Source organism: Melozone crissalis, unplaced genomic scaffold (assembly GCF_028551555.1).
Source record: "Melozone crissalis strain CALT ecotype California unplaced genomic scaffold, PUWL_Pcris_2 ptg000023l_1, whole genome shotgun sequence".
Lineage (NCBI taxonomy): Eukaryota > Metazoa > Chordata > Aves > Passeriformes > Passerellidae > Melozone > Melozone crissalis.
The window spans coordinates 11,276,275-11,295,525 of record NW_026535801.1 but is presented as its reverse complement, the minus strand read 5'-3'; the positions used below and the strand labels follow the sequence as shown (position 1 = coordinate 11,295,525).

At 41.2% G+C, this 19,251-nt stretch overlaps 1 protein-coding gene across 1 annotated transcript in view; it reads left to right on the top strand.

Annotated features, from left to right (window-relative positions):
* The first annotated feature begins 18,779 nt into the window (after nt 1-18,779).
* The window catches only part of HIBCH (3-hydroxyisobutyryl-CoA hydrolase), a 37,879-nt gene continuing 37,407 nt past the window's right edge, over nt 18,780-19,251 (top strand). Inside the window, exon 1 of the mRNA XM_054278006.1 lies at nt 18,780-18,854. Within this exon, the coding sequence (XP_054133981.1) occupies nt 18,823-18,854 (32 nt within the window). The 5' untranslated portion in view covers nt 18,780-18,822. The remainder of the gene's footprint in view (nt 18,855-19,251) is intronic.

The following is a 19,251-nucleotide window of genomic DNA, read 5'->3' as shown; positions in this document are numbered from 1 at the left end:
CGCCGCGGGGGGGCCGCGCAGCGCCCGGCAACGCCTCCGCGGGGCCCGCGCTGCGGCCCGGCCCCGTTCGTTCCGGCCCTCCCTGCGCGGGCCGCTCACGGGCCGCGTACGGCTGCCGGGTGACAGCACCGGCACCTCTGCTGGGACACGGCGGGGTCTTGCGCTTAAAAACACTGCCTGGGCAGCGTCCTGGGCCCCAGGAGCCGAATGACATTCACAGCGCTTCCTGCGCGTCACAAGTCCCAAACGCGTATTACAGCATAAAGAATTAATTGCCGTAGTGCCTTTCACAGCCACTGGCATCACCTCTTCGATAACACTGCTTCTAGACTTGCACACAAATAAAATTCCCTAAATGTTTAAAATGACAACAACATAAACTTCCCCACACACTAATCACTGAGGCAGAAAAAGGGAGGGAGGGCAACTCCTGAGCAACAGCTGAGTCGTGCTGCAATATAAAAGGTCAGCGATGTTAAACGAAAGAAGGAGAATAGTCACGAAGTGAAAGGCCAGCCAGAGATTTGGGGTGTTCATCAGCCGTGAACCGAACAGGAGGTCTTGAAGCTGTTTGAGGATTAAATGATGGTGCTCTTTACACAAGAATTCACATTGGGCCCTATTCCAAGCAGGTTGATAAAATGAACAAGCTCCACTGGCCAGCTCTCCCAGTGGCACAGCACGGCAGCTCCTGCCCAGGACAGTGACCTGATTGCAGACATCGTTAACTGAGATACTACAGAACAAACACATCACTACTTGCGTCTTATTTCGCACCTCCCTTTTCTGAGGGAGGATCCCCCTTTTTTTTCAAAGAATAAAACATAATTTGCATTATTTTGCCCAGGGGAAGAAATTGAGAGAAAACTACAAGCTTGCATGATTGAGGCAGACGAACAGGAACAGAAACACGACAGGCATTTGACCCACTTAATTTAGTTCTCACCGAAGTGCAGGGATTGCAGGTGGAAGGCAATGCTCTCTCCGGTCGTTCCCCTGCCACGGCGACACACCAACGGGGCACGGTCCGTGTGTGTGACAGCGTCCCATTAGCATCCTGCTTACCTCTACAGTAAAGGCTTCTCCTGAAGGAGGCAGGAGGCAGAAGCTGAATTTCCTAGGGGAGGTGACCTGGGGCAGGAGAAGGCTTGTTTATCATCTGTCTCTGGAAGGATTTTCAGAACTCATCATCTCTGAGAATCTCCCCCACGGCTAATTAACCACAAAGAGAAACCACGTCTGGGACCAGGAGTGCAGGCCTCCTGTAATCTTGCAGAATTTAGAGACAGACAATTATCAGCTCATGTAGTGGGGCTTTTACTACAAAATGGCACTGTAAATAAACCAGATCTAAGCTCCAAACAAAATTATTTCGTCTTGATGGAGACTATTCTGGCAAATTACTAGAAAAGCTTTTAGGGAGAACATGTAATTCAAATAATTTGCAGTCATTGTTTGTCAACTGAAAAGGAAAAGCAGATCTTTGTAGTCACAGACTACATTTACTGAGGTCTTAAAAGCAGTTTTTCTCTAATCTCTGATAGCGTCACTTGCCCATCACACTAGGAATGTGACCATCTTCTGCAGCCTTGTTTGCAGCTGTGTTTTTCCTTTCTTTGTAGCTGTGTTTTTAAATACTTGCATTGTAATCATCCCCCGTCCTTCTACTTGGTCTCATAGGTGCCAGGGTCATTTCCTAAATAAAATTTTTAAAAAATGAAATATTTAAACACTCTTTGAATAGAGGAATCAAGACCAAACACATATCATTTCTTTGTGGGCTGCTGCATAACCTGCTAGGTGAACAAGATATTACAATTGAGGACCAGAGAATAGAATATGACCAATAAAGAGTGATGTACAATGTTTATATATATAAAAATGGTTTCTTACTGAGTTTAAAAGCCCAATCCATCCTCATTTAAGTATGGTGAGGTGAGTGTTGTGAAAAGCCTGAGCACAGAATAGAATTATTCCAGCCTGACAAGCTGCTCTAGCCTGGGCAGAACTGAACATGGCAGGGGCTCTGCATGGTTATTTCTTTCAGCCAGGCTGTGTGTAAACAGCTGGATTGCAGCCTGTTACAAATTACTACACTTGCTCAGAGAGTTCTTTCAGCTATGAAAATGATGATTAGGAAAAATGGCCAAACTGCTGCACTGCTCACAAACTGTCCTAATGTATCTATCACAAATATTGCTAGCCAAAGCAGTCTTCAGTGAAAAGGAAATGTCATTTTAAGTTACTTGAAGTATAAAGTTGGGTTTTTTCTTTAAATAGTTGCTAGTATGAAACAAAACAAAAAGCTGAGTCAGGTGTAAAATACATTCAAATTCTTAAAATACCCCTTTTTCAAAAACCTCAAACTCTGAACGACAGTAAAATGGGATATAAAAATGTGATATACCAAAATAGAATCTTTTTCTCTTAGCTAAGACAGTGACACTACAAAATATGTACATGACCACTGGCTATTCGAAAATTCAGAATTAATACTTTCAAAAATTAATATAAATTGTACATAAACATGCCATATAAAACCTCTGTACTACAAACACTCACCTGGATTAATTTATCCATGCCTTTGGATTTCTGTGGGATTTTATTTCAATGCACATGTTATTTTATAAAGATTTTGATTTGTGTTCTCCATACAACTTTACCATATATTATGGTGAGAATGCTTGCCAGAAATAGTTACAAATGTTTAATGGCTTAAGAACAAAAGAATGAAATTTAATGTCTAAAAGAAAGCACCAAATAAACTGAAAAAGCAAAGTAGTTATCTTTTAAAAGTAAAATAAACAAAATTAATTACAAACACCTGCTAGGATGGCACATGGCTTACCAGCAGACTATGCAGACTAATAGGAGACTTTGCTTGAAAAGGACAAGGTGGTGTCAGCTGACTCCATGATTTGTTCCTTAGGTTAGAGGGGAAATAAAGCAAATATAGTTTTTAGGAGCTTAAATTTTCATGATTAGAAAATCTTACTGGTTTCTTTAGTGAGCTGGAACTGTACTTTGAAATCAAGAATTTCTGGTTGATATAAAATATTCTACTGTCCTTTGGCAGCTTTTGACTCTCAGCCAAAAAACAATCAATCATTTACATCAGTCAGATTAGAAAGATAAGGTGAAGGTGAGATTTATGCTGCTAGGACTTGCTCCAGAATACAATGAAGTCAACAGAAAAGCTTTTCCTTTCATGAGACCTTTAATATATTTTGCATAAGATGAAAACTACTTTTATAGTCAATCCTTTGCTAGGAGAGGCATTGTATTAAGGCAGCTATGACATTCCTTTCTTCCTCTTGTGGAAGTTCTTTATAATACCACAGTTTGTACATATCCCAGGGTAAATCTGAGAAGGTTTTAAATTAGTATGAGGAACAGTGTGACTTTTCCTTACTTCTTCAAAGACTAAAAGCAGTTATGTTATCAGTTAGAGAAAAATCCCAACAGAGGAACTGAGAAACAGTCACCAAGTGAATCAGCAAATCAGGCACAGCTGCAGCAATGTTAATGGTAACCAAGGACAAAATATTCACAGCCAGCAAGACAACCAGTGCAGTGGTCTGTCTGGTTTGGCAGGCAGAGTATTCACTTCCTCTGAATTTTAATCTAACACTTTTAAAGCATTACATTCATTAGCTAAGGGAGAGCAATGCACAAAGGCAAAGACAGAAACTGTGCATTCTGTGACTTTACTGTGTGTGTAGACACCAACTTTTTCCTACCAGATAAGCCTTTTTTTCCCCTTTGAATTCAGATTTGTCTTTGCATGGTGTCTGCTTATACAGTAATGAACCTTTCCTCAACCCAAGACCTCTGAACCCACTGGCAGATATTAAATTTGGTGGGCACAAATATCAAGTTCCTACAACATAGTGCAGAAAAGAAAGGCAGGACAGTGCCCTCCATGGGAGGAAACTCCAGGGCAGGAACTCCACAGTGTGCAGTGCCCATTTGCCCAGTGAATCACTCTTTGTGAATCACTCCTTGTGCCTGAGCAGCAGTGAAGAACTTGGAGGCAGGTGAGGGATTAGAGGAGGGAACTGGAGAAGAAGAGGAGGAAACAGGTGAGACATTTAAAGTGGTGACACAAGGGAGCGCAAGGAATTTGCATTTGTAAAAATACAAACCCATAGGAAATAGAACTTCATTTGTTTTGCTGTCCACTGAATAAATGTTTAAGTTGGGCTGCTGATTACATTAATGCCATTGAACAGGTGCAAAAATATGATGTCCTTGATCCTGTCATGACCCTCCAGACTGGGAAACATGCAAAGCCCTGCTGACCCTGTAGTCCAGGCAAAAGCTAGAGACAATTTATGCAATTTATCCACTGAACCTGCAATGAATTCTGCATTGGCCTGTCTTCACAGAGGGAAGGAAGCTTAACTGGCCAGAGCTTAGAGATGGATCTATTTAGACTCTCTGGGGTCCCAAGAAAAAAAATACAACTTCTAAAACTTTAAAGGGTAGCTCCCACATACTTGTACATCTTATTCTAAATAAACACTAGAAATGTTAAAATTAAAATGCAAAATGAGTAGGGCAGGCAAAGCAGTTTAAAATGTCACACATCCTCCTACCTCCTCTGCCCACTATGTCCTTGCACAATGAGTCCTTACTTCTATATGACTTTGGTAAAACAAGTGTATGGTTCTTATGCTGCTGTGTTCTGAGTGTACCAAGTACCTCCTGAGCCTCATGTGTTTGATGACTGCAGGTATGTGACCAAGGGACAGCAAACTGACCACTTCTCTCTGATCCCCAGAACTACTTCTGTCCCTTCTGAGAGCAAGGGGTTGAACACCAGCAGTCCAGCAAGAAATTCTTCACTATTATTGTCCTTTACATCCACAAAAGAAATGCATATAGGGCCAGATATCTCTGCTTTCCTAATTAATAAGCAATAACTTATGAGGTTTATGAGCAATAACAATGAGAATTCGAGTTCTCAGCTCTTAAAAACGTGATATTTCTGACAATAACTTTTAAAGGAAACACCGTACCATTGCATGGCAAAATATTCCCTGACCAAAAGAAATTTAAATTGAAGTTCCATATTCTACTTATGGAAAGACTATTACTTTTGATTTTTTACAGCACTACATATTCTTCTCTTTTAATAAAAGGACTAGCTCTCACAATTTATATGGCTTTAAAAAAATGGTGATAACTCAGAGCACTTTTCATTTGAGCTGGTTTTTGTTTCTTTGTTTGAATCAGATGCAAGTGCAGCCATGTAGTCTTATCTCCCTGCTTAAATTCCTATTTTCTACAATGTAGCTTTGTAAACCTGAACCAAGACTAAGGCATTTTTGTTTAGTACCTGTAAATTTAAGTGACACAAGCAGGGAAATAATCTTTTGTACTGAGGAACACACTGCACCAAATTCAGACCGAGGCTAGCTGCTGATTCCAGAGGCCTCACATCTGAATCTCTCTAGAGCTGAATTTGCCTCAGTATAAATAAAAGCAGTAAATGTCATATTTCATACAGAAGGGAGTCACAGTTAGCCAAGCCATCTAGCCTCTTTTCCCAGAAAGCATATTGATCTTTTTGTTCTGTATTTCCTCTCAGGACCTCCAACATAACTGATGGGTTGAGCTCTTAATTTCTTGGTTAACAGGAGAACATCCAAACAATACTAGTAGTTGAATTTAGTTTCTAAATCAATTTCAAATGGGTCCCTCCCTTCAAAGTGTAAAAACAATGAGCAATTTACTGATGCCCTTCTCAAATTCGAGATGATATCCTCACTGCAAAGAAAAAAGGACCTGAGTACTTAAGTCTCAGTAAGAGGATTGCCACAGACTTCAGTTACACTGGCACTGAAAGCAGTATATCTGATCAAAAGTGATTGTGAAATAAATAGAAACTTTTTGACAAATTGAAGGACTCAGCTATGAAAATGTGCTTAGGACAGGTAAACTATATTGCCAGTCATGCCATGGAATAATAATAGCATATTTAATGCTCTCTAATAATATTAGAGGACAAAGTTATGTATTTTTTCAATTTTTATATTCTCTTTTCTGGTTGCAAAGAAAAATCTTTAATAACATCCAAGAAATATTTTAGATGTTTTCTTTTTAGAGAGATATAAATGAGATAAAGTACTTAACGTAAAGGTACAAATTGCTTCAGAAATAATGTACACAGCTATTTACTTGTTTCCTACAATATCCCAGTTATCACAATGTATTTAAATCAGCATATTGTAGTATTCTCAGTGGAAAGCTTCAGAACATCTGTTTATTTCAGAGTCTGGAACTGAAGATAAAAATAAGACAAACAAAATCTCAGAAGATATTAATAGCTACATACTTACCAAGCTCATTAATAAATTCATTGGATTCTTCCACAGCAGTGTTTCTTTTCCTAACCTGGAAACAAAATTATTGACAGTAAAAAAAAAAGTGTTTAGTTTTCAACAGAATGCTAATTTAGGTCTGAAGGACCTGATTGTGCAGTGTGTACTGGCCTAAAGTTCTATTACAACTGGGGTCAGACTTCAAGCAAAGAGCAGGTGCTACATTAGTGGTGTGTGTTCGGCAAGGATTGAGAATGGACAATTTATTTAATCTAGTTGCCATGATATAGCCACTGTGATATAGCCTGGTTTAAAGAAGCAGCTCCTCTTTAAGGCTGAAACATACCTTTGAGAAAGTTTGTTCCTTCCACTTAATGTCTTATTTCACCCACAGTTACCAAAGCATCATTCTCAGGTTTTTTAAGAGAATTATATAGTCAAGCATAAGAAAATGGACCTCAGGTGTTTGTATATGGCTGGGGGACAACCCCACTCCCAGGTATCAGGTTTCAGTGCAGGACAGCTACTCGTTTTTCCGAAGTCTGTCTGGAAGTGTTGGCAGGATCTAAATGACCTTACAAAGGAATTTCTCAAACAGAAACAAAGGGATATTGAACTGCTTCCCAGTTCTGAATTTTTCACTGCCTTATTAGACAAGGTCAAGCTTTCTACCATATGCTATGGCACCTCTCTAAAGGTGTTTTGGAGGCAAAGTGGAAAAAGGGAGCAAACTTGATGAACGCTATCAACTCAGAGCACACAAGTACTGCCAGAAAAGCCGTGGTGGAAAAGTTAAACATTGTGATTTAGTGTCTCTACGGTGCATAAAAGAGTAACTGCCTGCGGTGTTTTAGCTTTGCAGTGAGGCACAGCAAAGTGCCTCTTCCTCACGTCACTGAGCTGGGAGCTCCCAGGGCCTGGACGTGGCTCTGTGCTCGGCACAGTGACCAAAAGCGCCACCTGATTGCACCTGGCTGTTCCCCCCTGCTGCACAGAGAGCACGGCTCCTCTGCACTGGCTAATAAAGCGTTCCAAACGGAGCGCTTCTGCCCTAGGAGACAGCTGGAATCTCGATCCACCTCTAAATTTTTCACTGAAGCTTTTACAGGATTTCCATTGTCTTAGTCTCTTGCAGATTGCGATCTATTTATAACAGCTCAGCTATTTCTAAACCTCAAGCAGACAGAAAACTGATGCGTCACTGCAAGGATATGCCTTTGAAATGGCTGGGTGGGAAAATAAAAAAATCCAAAACACAGGAAGGCAACAAAAGTAGAAAAAAAATAGTCTTTGTCTATGTAACACTTTTAACACTCCTTACCCTTTTTCTGTATCTCCCGACTTCCTAAATCAGCACATCAACTATGAATTCTAAGTACCTGTGCTTTTTAAAGTCATTTACTAATTCCTTGTCATTCTTCCCTTCTCTTCCCCTATAAATAGCTCTATAAATAGTTGAGTAAAGGCCTGTTGCCTGCAGAGTTAGATGATTTTATCTGCTTTTCAGATGTACCACCTAGCTCCCTGAGGACTTCTTGTATTGCTACAGCATGCTGTTAACTCTTTGTTACCAGAAGGTTCAGAACTGTCAAAGCACCTGTGAGGGAGGAAAAAACATTAATTATATGTGCAAAGCCAATTGCAAAGTAAGGAATAATTCTATTTTAGCATAATATGAGGTTTGATCTTTTCACACATAGAGAAGTTCAGACATGGATTTTGTAAGCTTTGCAGGGAAAAAAGTCAGGATGTTCTCCTGCTTTCCAAAAGAATATGTTAGTGTTAGAAAGGTTCCAGGAAGGATGCTCAGAAGTTTGGACTGACTTCTCTGCCTGAAACAGCTGAGTAGTCCAGTATTCATTAGTCAGATAAAGAGGCTAATTAGCAGGGATATAGCAGATCTAGAAAGTCCTGAATTGGAGAAGGCAAATTCATTTAATCTTTCTTCTTATACATGGAAAATGAAACATCAAATGAAGCTACGAGGAGACTTGTCCAAAACTTTCAAAGGATGCTAAAGGTGGATGCTAAAGGTTTGTCAAGTGCCAGCAAAGGAACATGCATAGAAGAGAAATCCCCAGGTTACTGGATTTTTTGTTTCCAAGACCTGTAATATTCTGGGGAACAACTAAAAGGTCCTAGAATAACAATAAATTAACATTTCTCAAAAATTTTGGTTCACAATTTATTTCCATTTCAGTTTTTCAAAATATCTTAACATTCTTAGAATGAAATGTTTCAAGGTTTTGCAGCTCTCCTTTGGGTCACATGTGGTTTCATGAGCCCTCCAGTTCCCATGGCTTCCATGTAGTAAATATCACTAATCCTCATACTTTGCCTTAAAAATAATTTATAGATATACTGAGTTGGGAAAGATTTTTTCCTATTCCAGAATGGCAGAGCCATTTTAATGTTTTTAAAGCATTTCCTACCTGAGGGACAGAAGGAAAAGCCAGAGCAAGCTACCAGCAGCTGGCCCCTCCTTGTCATCAGCTGTATCCAAGTCACAAAAGCAGTACTCAAATGTTCCTTGTCTTCCATAGCCTTGGCCACTGATAGCAGGAACAGCAGGGAATGTTAAGGGAAAGCCTAAGGTCTCAGTTCCTTCTTTCTTTGTAGTATGTCTGCTGAATAACATAACTACAGAGAGTGCAAATGCCATCAGCTCTGAACTGTAGGGGGGTTTTGTTCTTCAGGTTGAAGTGGAATAAAAAAGTTAAACAATTAAACTAAACACTGTGGAGTACAATTGTGAATCAGCCCTCCTGATGCCTAAAAACCCTTCAGACAGCACTCTCACAAGTAAGACTTCTAATCTTGAAAATTCTCCAGGAAACTGTGTTATTTATAATTTTCATTGGCAAAAATGAAAATGTGGATAGACACAAATGTACGTGACACATAGGTTGTCTGTCTACCTCGTATGTTTCACTTCCTAAATTAGTCACTTAAGCATAAACTAGTGTTTCAAATAGTGGAAAAGAATTTCAAATACTTCAGACTGCAATATATTTTAAATTTTGGTTCAGCAGCAACAAATTTAAAGTCAATGCAGCAATTAGTTTACAAAACCTGTCTTATCTTACTCATCTTTAAGTTTATGAGCTAAACAAAACTGGCAAACCTTTGGACTTGAGCAGGGTGGGGGTGATCCTGCAACAACAGTGGTTGAAAAAATGTACACAGTACATACAGTTCATTCAGAAGAAGAGGAGGAAACGGATATTGGAAAGTTAGTTACTAATTAACCCAGGCCTATTTGGGAAAGGGAGAGAGAAATTGAACAAAGCTACAGTTCCAATTTAGCTATTTCCTGAGCTAAAGCTCTTTAGAAACACACCTGAACTATAGGTTTTTTTTCTGAGATAAGTCCACAGTACTCACATTCTAAGTCTTAGATAGGTGTGAAAGATTCTAACAGCTCTGCAAAGAGTTCCTCCTCCTGGAAGAGTGAAGGTTACACAGTGGGGGTCACTGCAGTCAGGTTTCTGGGCACTGAAGTCACGTCTTGAAGGGAGAATGTTTTCCTTCACCTCCCAGAACGATGACACATATTCCAGAGAGAGCTGCTCTGGTTGTTACTCTGCAGTGACAAAGTCACAACCCCTTGCTGCAGTCATTCTGTGGTGAGTAATTATGGTACCTACAAGCACTGTGACTGATTGCTGTGAATAACTAACAAAAGCAAATGAGTCCCTGGGAAACAGACAGATGATTGCAAATACCCTACAACCACCTGAAATGACATACTGGGGAACATGACGGAGTTTGGAGTATTTATATTTACTTCTGTAAATATAAATACAAAGTTATTTTCTTTACTTAAAACGTAAAGAAGGTGGGAAATTCTTAGGTGGGAATTTTCCTCAGAAGAAAAGATAAATTGAGAGACTCCTGTGGAAAGGAGTGTGGCTGAGTGAGCACATTTTAGGACATGGAGGATTTGTTTGTCCTGTACTAAAAAAATAGGCTCATTGCCTTCTGCAGAACTGGGTAACAGGTGGCAGAGTTACAGGCCCTCATGTGAGGCCATGGTCAAATTATTTGCTTGGAAAGAAAAAGCATACATCCCTTGTAACACAGAGCCTTTTAAATATCAGTTTATAACAGTTTTCTTTAAGATATAACTGGAAAACATATTCCATGTGTTGATTTGTAAAGCAACATAGAAATTCAAAGCATCTGAACCTTCTTCCTCTGGATCCCATGATCCTGGGTCATTGTGCTATGTGGCTTTTTACTGGTACATGCACTGCAAACATACAGATAAACTACATTTATGTTTTAGCTCACTAATAGGAGCAATGACAAGATGCCATTTGTTATCACCAGTGTATGGTGTCCTACTGTGTCATCTAAAAGGTTAATGTTGTTATTACAATGAAACAGATGACTTTCTTTACTTCACAGAAGTGAGAACTAAAACAGAAGAGTGAAAAAGCAACAAAGGAATTTCTCATTGCCTGCTTCTTCAGACTATTCAAAATATGCTGCAAAGTGTATGTTGCTGTTGTAGTTGAGGTGACAGAGAGCTGTACCTGCAAAATTCAGCTGTCTCTTACAAGGAAGGGAACTGGTCTATGGTGAATATTCCAAAAGGCTCATAAGAGCTAAGGGATGCTAGTGGTGACACAGGAAAGGAAATGCACAGTTCAAGTGTGTTTCATGATTCTTCTGCTCAGTCATGGGGAAAAAAAGTCTATTCACATTTCAAACTGAAAATTAATTTCTCTCTCTCCTTTTTTTTTACATAAAGTCTCTGCTTTCTTATGAAATTATCTTAATTTAGTATAAAACAAACAGATATTTTGTCTTAGTGCTGGCCAGAACTTTCTCTTCTTTATTTTTAAGCTATAAATGCCAATAAAATCACTTTTCAAAGTCCTTACATTTACAGATTAGTGTCTCAGACTAATTCTACATGGTGCAACTTCTCCTGGGCAGAAGCACAGCCTTTAATTACATGCTTTAATTATGTGCAGGTCCCAGATTGAAACCCTGCTGTTAACTCCTGCAGCTAACTGTACAATAAAGCACCTTCTCACTCCTAGAGCCTGAAGAAGTGCTCTTAGCAACAGCTCTATGAGGGAGTGCCTGCATTTTTCTTGGCAGACAGAGGTGTGTCAAAGTATGACTCAATCACCTTGAGTTCCATGTTATTTCTGAAATAATTGTATATATTCCCATGCAGAGCTGCTAGCAGCATGAGCCTGCTACTGCAGAGACACAGAGTGATGGACTGTCTGGGTCTGGACAGGAGAACCAGTGGCACCATGAAATCCATGGAGCAGATGCAAGACTGACATTACAGACAGGAGCTAATGAGACTAGAAATCATGTATTTCCTTTGGAACAATTGAAATCTATGCTGTGCCCTGCCACAGCTGCCACTGCCTTTCTTCACTGAGCACTAAATCCCTAGGGAAGTATATCCACTCAATAAGGGCTCAAGGAACCAAGTACTCTGTCCCTGTCACTGCAAGTTTGTTTATGATCCAGGGTGACCATATTTCTTCCTTGAAAAAACAAAACAAAAAACAAACAAAAAAAAAAAAACCCCAAAGACAAACACTTCTCCTTCTGACTTGCTACACATCCTTCTGCCAGGTTAATCATTATACAGAGCTGATAAATTGAGTTGCATTGAAACTCATGATTACTCATGATTATTGGACACTAATAATTTATACTTTGAACAGAATATATCTGCAGCAGTGAGTGATAGATGCTTATTTGATAGCTTAAAGGCCTCTGTTTATTCAACTGACCTATTTTTTCCCTTTATTATTAGGTTTTTCCATTCTGCTCTGCTGTCCTTTGCATCATTTGTGGCATTGAGATATCTGTCCCTAGGCAATGTTCAAGTTATTCTTTTACAAACGGTTTTCACTGTACTCCAGGATGAAACAAAACAAAGAAATTTTGAAACATGTTCTTAATATTGACTTTTAAAACAAAATGCAGTTATTTTAAAGTGAAAATAATACTTGTGTGAGATGCCAGACTAGAAACACAGAAAGATTTGAATACACCACATCCATTTAATAAGATACTTACTGTCACACTGTCAGCCAAACTGCTCTGCTGAAGAGCCTCACTTTAATTTAGAGTAACAAATTCTTGAAATAAACATCTGAGGTGCTCAATTCCCTGGTGTGCCAGAAAGCTACTAATTTGCATCAAATGTTTTTGTCCTTAATTCACTATGATTCTGATGGAGACAAAATAGGTAACTAGTCATTTACTGTGACCCCTGAGAAGGAGGCAGATGGCTCAAGACCAAAGTGTGTGACAATCCAGCTGAACAACAGACAGAACAGGGAGGCCAAGAGGAATCTTACATACAGGACTGAGCTCCTAAAATAGATTTTTAATGATTCTAAATGTTTGGGTGATTTTTCCCTTTTTTTTTTCCTGCTTCTCGAGTAATATAATTCTACCCCAACAGATAGATCATACAAGAAAAAATTGAGGCTAATGGTAGTTGGCAAGATAAGCATATAATCTGCATTTAAAACCTGATGTGCATTCATTGATATAAAAGGTAGGAAAAGCACTACCTCCAAAGTTAACTGAACCAATGCTAAATATGATGTAGAATTACAAGCAAGCCAACACTGCTTCAAAAATGCTACTGACAAAGGAATTGCTGCAATGTTTTAAAGTAAATGAGTCAAGTGACATGAACTTAATATTTGGAATATTGTTCCTCTTCAGGCTGGGTATGTAATTCCAGTGGATTATAATTATGAGCTACATAAGATTCAGTGGAAGGTTAGAAGGATATATTTAAAATATTATTCACCAGTCATAAATAAGACTTTTAAAACACTAGGATAATTAGTTCCATTAAAGTTACATCTCCATTGATAGGGCTCCACCTCTTGCTAGCACAAGTCCATCAGCTGATCTGTCTGTTGTGTCACATAGAAATGTGTTAATTAGGCTTATTCATAACTTTCTTTGTTTCAGAGTCTAAAAGTTATGCCTACATTTGCCTTCCAATGCTAAGGTAAAAGTTTCAGGGCTACAGGAGACAGTAGAGGAAGGCACTGAAGTCAGTGAGCCCAGTTCCCAGGCTTGAGGCTTCTCCTCACTAGGAGAAAATTACATGCTCTGCGCAATAATTTTTTTTCAGATATCTCCAGTACTTTCAGAAGCAAATTCATTATTGGCTGTTACTGTTATTGTGAATCATTAAAGACCACATCCTGATATAAGATTCTGCATCAGTAACATATATGGAAGGTCTGATGCAGTGAGAAATCGAGTCAAAACCAATGCATGGGTAGAGTTTTGGCTTGAGAAGAATGTGTGCAGGTTACTCCTGTGAGGACAATGCTGAGGGGGATTATATATTGTAAAATCTGTGTTTCAGATAGCTAAGTCAAACCAAGTCAGAAACTCACAGCTGTTGAGAACCCTTGGTTCTTGGAGTCTATCAAAGAGATTCCTTAAGAAACAGCACTACCACTTTGCACTCCATACCAGTGTACAGTTCCTTACTAGTTCCACTGCTATTTTCATGTAATACAAGCAGAGCACCTCAAATAACAACCAGTTAACACAAATAAGCTTGATTTTAATTTCGTGGAGAAGCACACCGAGTAAATCTTGAATTAACTGATATTCTGGGACAGTGCTATTTCAAGAGGTCCAACAGGGACAGTATTTTGAAATACAGACCCACATGGTGTGAAAACCACATGCCTTTTTCTCTTCCTACATACAGGCAGCTCTGACTCTCACAGGAGCAAGCACACACATTGAGAGCAGAACAGCAGACGTGATGACACAACGAGATGCAATACAGATCTCATTTCCTAACAGACTCCTGAAGGCTGGAAGGCAAGCTTCCCTGCCATCACTTGCTTCATTCCCTGCTTCATCCTTTTTAGACCTGGGAGACTCAAGAACTGATTATACACCCAAAGACACCCTCGGCAGCGAGATATCTTAGGGGTATTTTTTTGGTCCACTAGAAGTTAACTGTCCTACCAAGAAAAAATGCACTTTCCTCTAGCCCCATTCCCACACACACTCACTACAGCTATTTCCACCCACGCTACAGCTCTTTTTAACTGTGTTTAAAAAGCTGAGAGCGAGAGAAATGTGCTGCTGCTGCTGGTGCTCCTCCTCCTCAGGTGGGCGGGTTGGTAGCTGGTCAGTTTTCTGCAGCATTTCTCATTGCTAAACGCGTGGGAGGCTGAGAGCAGAAAGGGAAGGAAGCCGTCCTCTTAGGAAGGGAGGCGTATCGAAGCGAGTGGGAAGCAAATAGCCCCTTCCCACCTGCACATGTGCAATTATATGCAATTGAAAAACGCGCACAATAGACCTGCAAGCAGGGCTTTCCAAGCTTTGGTCCTGAAAGGTGTCAAACAGCTTGGGTCTCAAAGCCAAAGTCGGGGGTGACCAGATCTCTGGGAAGACAGCATTTTTCTCCCACGGCGAACAGGCTCGTGGGGAGGAAAAGGAGGAGGGAAGAGGGCGTTCCTTACAGTTATGGCTCGGCACGTAGGTGGAGGGTGGTTCGGGGAGAGGAGTGACAGATTGCTGGTGGCAGCAGGGAAGAAAGCTGTGGGAGGGTGTTTGCCCAGGGTCCCGTCTCACCCAGGGGGCTCTGGCAGGGCGGCTGCAGCACGAGTGCTGTGTCTGAGCCGGGCTGGTGGGAGGAGAGGAACTCACTGCTGGATGGATGGATGGATGGATGGACGGACCTCGCCTGGATCCTCTCCTCGGCACGGCAGCATCTGCAGCAGCACACAGCCACTCCCACGCCGCCCCCGGAGCTCTCCGAGGCCAAAAGAAAAGGAAAACTATTTCGCTCACACAGTTTCATTGTGGATTTGCTCTCAGCCTTTTCCAAACACTTTCTAGTTCCCCACTGATAAGATGCAAAAGAAAAGTTGATTTTTTTCCCCCTCCCTCACACTCTCTTGTTACAGGAGTAATTCACCGCTGCATGCCCTCATCCCAAATCTATGATTGCAGCTGTATGAACGCATGATCTGAAAGGTCTCTGACCAAAAGCCCTGGGGAAGGCACACTGTTCACATGAAATGACTCAGGTTACAGACAAAAGCAAAAAATTGTTTCTCCATATTACATAGGTGTTTCAGTCCTTCTCTGGGTTGGCCTGCTGTTTGAGAGTGAAGAAACAGATTTGTTTTCTGCTTATTTCAAGTCTATTTCTGCTCTCAGTGATGTCCCTGGAAGACTCTACTGCAGACCTGAGCCTTTACTATTATGTACTGAAGCTGGCACGAGGAAATTTCAGCCTGTGTCACTTGTTTTCAAGGGCTGTCAGCTGAGCCCGGCCTGAGAAATAACAACGTGAGGATTGTTTGTCAGCACAGTAAAAACCAGTTAGCAGGCATGAACTGGAATTTTCCCCATTCTGTTCCTCAGACCTTCACAGACTCATTTTCCCTTAACCTTCACAGGCTGTAAGGATGCACTCACTCCCCACACTTACAGAAATGAGATGCCAGCTGTTAGACCAGCAGAGGAAAAGACTGAATTTACAGCAAACCTGGAGACAGCGGCATGGGACATGATGAAGTACTTGTGCCATTTATTATCTGGTCTTGGTCAGCTACTCTGGGAGCTCTCAGAGGCAAATGTGAGGCACAAATTAATGTTTAACTAGGGCTGAACAGGTGGCACACAGAATCCAGCTGAGCTGCTCCTGGAATCCTTCTTGAGAGCAAGAGCTCCCACATGCTAAAGTTACATGTTTTTCTGGAAAAGAAACAAAAAAATCCCAGAAAAACCCACCCAAACCAGAAACAAAACCTGAAAACATCTGCTTCACTCTACAGACCTCCTACAGTCTGCAAATTGTTTTCTCTTTTCAAACCTGCTGAAGGTGCTGCCAGGAAACTTCTCCAGGGGGAGGAATTACAACCTGCTTATCCTTCTGGCTATTGCACTTAGACACTCAGTTCCTGGCTTGGTCCAGTATTGTGCAGCCCTCTTTGCCAACAGCAAAATAATCCATAAACTCCCAGGTTAAAGATCATCTCATTCTGCTCATTCTCAGGCAACTCCATTATTTTCACTCTTTTTCCACATCCTACTTAGAAAAGTCTTGTATTTACATCTTAGAAAGCATTTTCACTTTGATATTCTGAAAAAATAGGGCGTGCAGGAAGACTGTTAAAAAATAAGATGATATCTGAGTTGCTTTTTGGACAGGATTGCAGTCAGCTAAATGGCTGTGAAAAAATAGCAATTTTCTAACACTTAGGAATCCTCTGCCCCTAAAAAAACTATACGTAAATTCAAGTCATCAAATTCAAGCAGGTTTAAAAATGAAGCCTCAAGGAAGATGGCTCTTACGTTACCACCCCTTCTTCTTCACAGCTACTTAAAAAAAAGGAAAAATTTTAAAGAAATATTAAATATAAATTCAATATCAGCACCGTGAAGAGAAATCAGTAGTTGTCTCAAGGCAAGGCTTGCTGTTACTTCATTGTTTACAAAGGAGGAGGCCCACTTCTGTCCTAAATCAGACCTACAGCTGGAAGAATACAAAGGGTTTACACCATTACTTACACTGAGGACAGGAGGAGAAGAGATCAAAATCAGCATAAGTAAAACATGAATCAGATCACCAGCTTCTATTTTGGACCCCCAGAAGCAGACATCCCATGTAGTCATGTCCTGATCACAGCCTTGCCCATGTGCAGGTGGAATTTATTAGGAGATTTCCAGGGCTCTCAAACAGCCTCCACCTGCTCTTACCCAAGGTTAGCTTCCACACACCCATCTCTTCATTTTCACAACATCACTAACAAAGAGATTATCCCACAGAAAAGTTCTTTTTGTATTTGTCTGTAAAATGTAGAGACTTTCAGTCACAGGAAATGAGAAACAAAAATGTTACCTGTTCACCAAACCCTCTAATTAGTAATGCCTGGATGAGAGCTGCAGAGTTATCCTCAAAAACAATTTTTAAAATAATTAATTTAGTCAGGGTTCAGGTTTGCCAGCTGTGATAATTTGGTGTCATTGAGCCCGGTTTAGATTTAATTGCATGGCACTTGATGTAATGCACACAAAATGACACCAATAAGCTGCATCATTGATTATCATAAACCTGTAAGTGAAAGTTTGAATAGTCAGGATCTCCTAATGAATTCTTGCAATTAATCAGTTTGCAGTAGACAGTCTCCCAGTGCCTGGAAAAGCACCTCATGTCCTGTTCCCAGTTATTTTTTGTTCACATTGTACAAGACTGAAAACTGAGACTGCATTAATACAGGAATGTTCTGGGGGTTTTTTGTGTGTGCCTATTTAGTTTGATCAAAATTTTTACAACCAGATTTAATATACTCTGAGAGTCATTGCAACGGAAATGCCAACACAGATGACGCTGATGTAAGCAGGGGCTGAATCATTCTAGAAATAAAGAGCAAGGTTGCCCTCTGGAGACTTCTCTAGAAGTGCTTCTGAGAGCTAGGAGTTTTTTTCTTTCAGAAAAAAAATTGCTAAAAGGTTTTAAGATTTTTTTCTTTCTTTTAAATTCAAATATGAGTCAAGGCAGCTGATGCTAAGAACTTGTTACACCAAGATAAGATGAAGCTACATTTCAGCCTAATGCATTGTATTGTCATTTACCCCATGGTTCATCATGTCTTTTCAATAGCAGTCTCATGTGTCAGCCTAAAAAACCAGTCACAGAATGGTCTTAGTTACTGGAATCTAAGTGAATTTTGTATTATTGACTCCTAGCGTAAAAAATTTTCAAGTGACTTAATATTTTATTTTTTTTAAAAAAATGCAATTTTCACAGTTGCAGTTTCTGAGTCTATTTATGCTGAATGCACAAGCTGTGTTTGGGCTCACCGTCGTCTGTAGCTACTGTTGGGGCAGTAAACGTGCTAGCTCTAAATGTAAATGTAAATAGACGTTCTCCATGTATTTACATTTACACAAATACATGTTCTGCATGTATATACCTTCACGGATAAGCAGTTCTTGGTGGGATGTTAATTCTTAATCCCACCTCACCCGCTGCCCGTATGTGAGCAGCTGCGGGGGCAGTATAGGTGTGCCTGGTGCTTCAGGTGCAAAGGGTGAAGAGAAGCCGGGAGGGCAGAAATTAAGAAACCAGTCTTGCAGCTGGAAATAATAATCAGCCTGCATGCAGCTGCGGTGCACGAAGGCAGTTTGGCAATGCGAGCTTTCCCCACCTTCAGCAGCCAGCCCCACGGCTGATGTTACTGCCGCCACACGCGGCATTGCTCGCTTCACCGGCAAAGCAGTTGCATCTCCAGATGCCCTCAGACCAGCCGGCCGTATCCAGCACAGGGAGCAGCTCCCTTTCCCTGGTCCGGTAAGGAATCTGCCTTGCTCACTGCATAAGGACCGCTCGTGGTGGCGAGCGGGCGGCCGCCCCTCAGGAGCCGCTCCCGGTGCCCCGGAGAGTGCCGCGCATGCGCCCCCCCGGCGCTGTGCCGTGCCGCGGAGCCGGTGAGGGAGCGGTGCCGCCATGGCGGGCCGGGCGCTGCAGGCGCTGCCCAGGTAACGGGGGCCGCCCTGAGGGGCGGCAGCGGCGGCCGCGGGGAGCGAGGGGAGCGCCGGCCGAGCCGGCCGGGGATCGCAGCCCCGCAGCTGCTGCGAGCAGTAGTTCGGGCCTAGATCAGCCAGGCCTTCACTAACTTTCACCTTCAAAAACAAGCGTGCGATTAAAAACCAGCGTAGTGTACCGCGGCACTAACATATAACGTGGAGTGGGCTGGGTTTGTGCGCTGAAGTGGCTGAAAGGTGACGTCTCTCACTCCAGCTCTGCTTCCTCAGTGGTCATTAATAAATTACAGCCTCAAAATTACCCAATTACTGCTCAAAACCAGTGGCGTGTTCACAAAGTTTGACAGCCTGGGTCTCTCCTGTCACCCACAGAAGCAAGAGCTCTTACGCA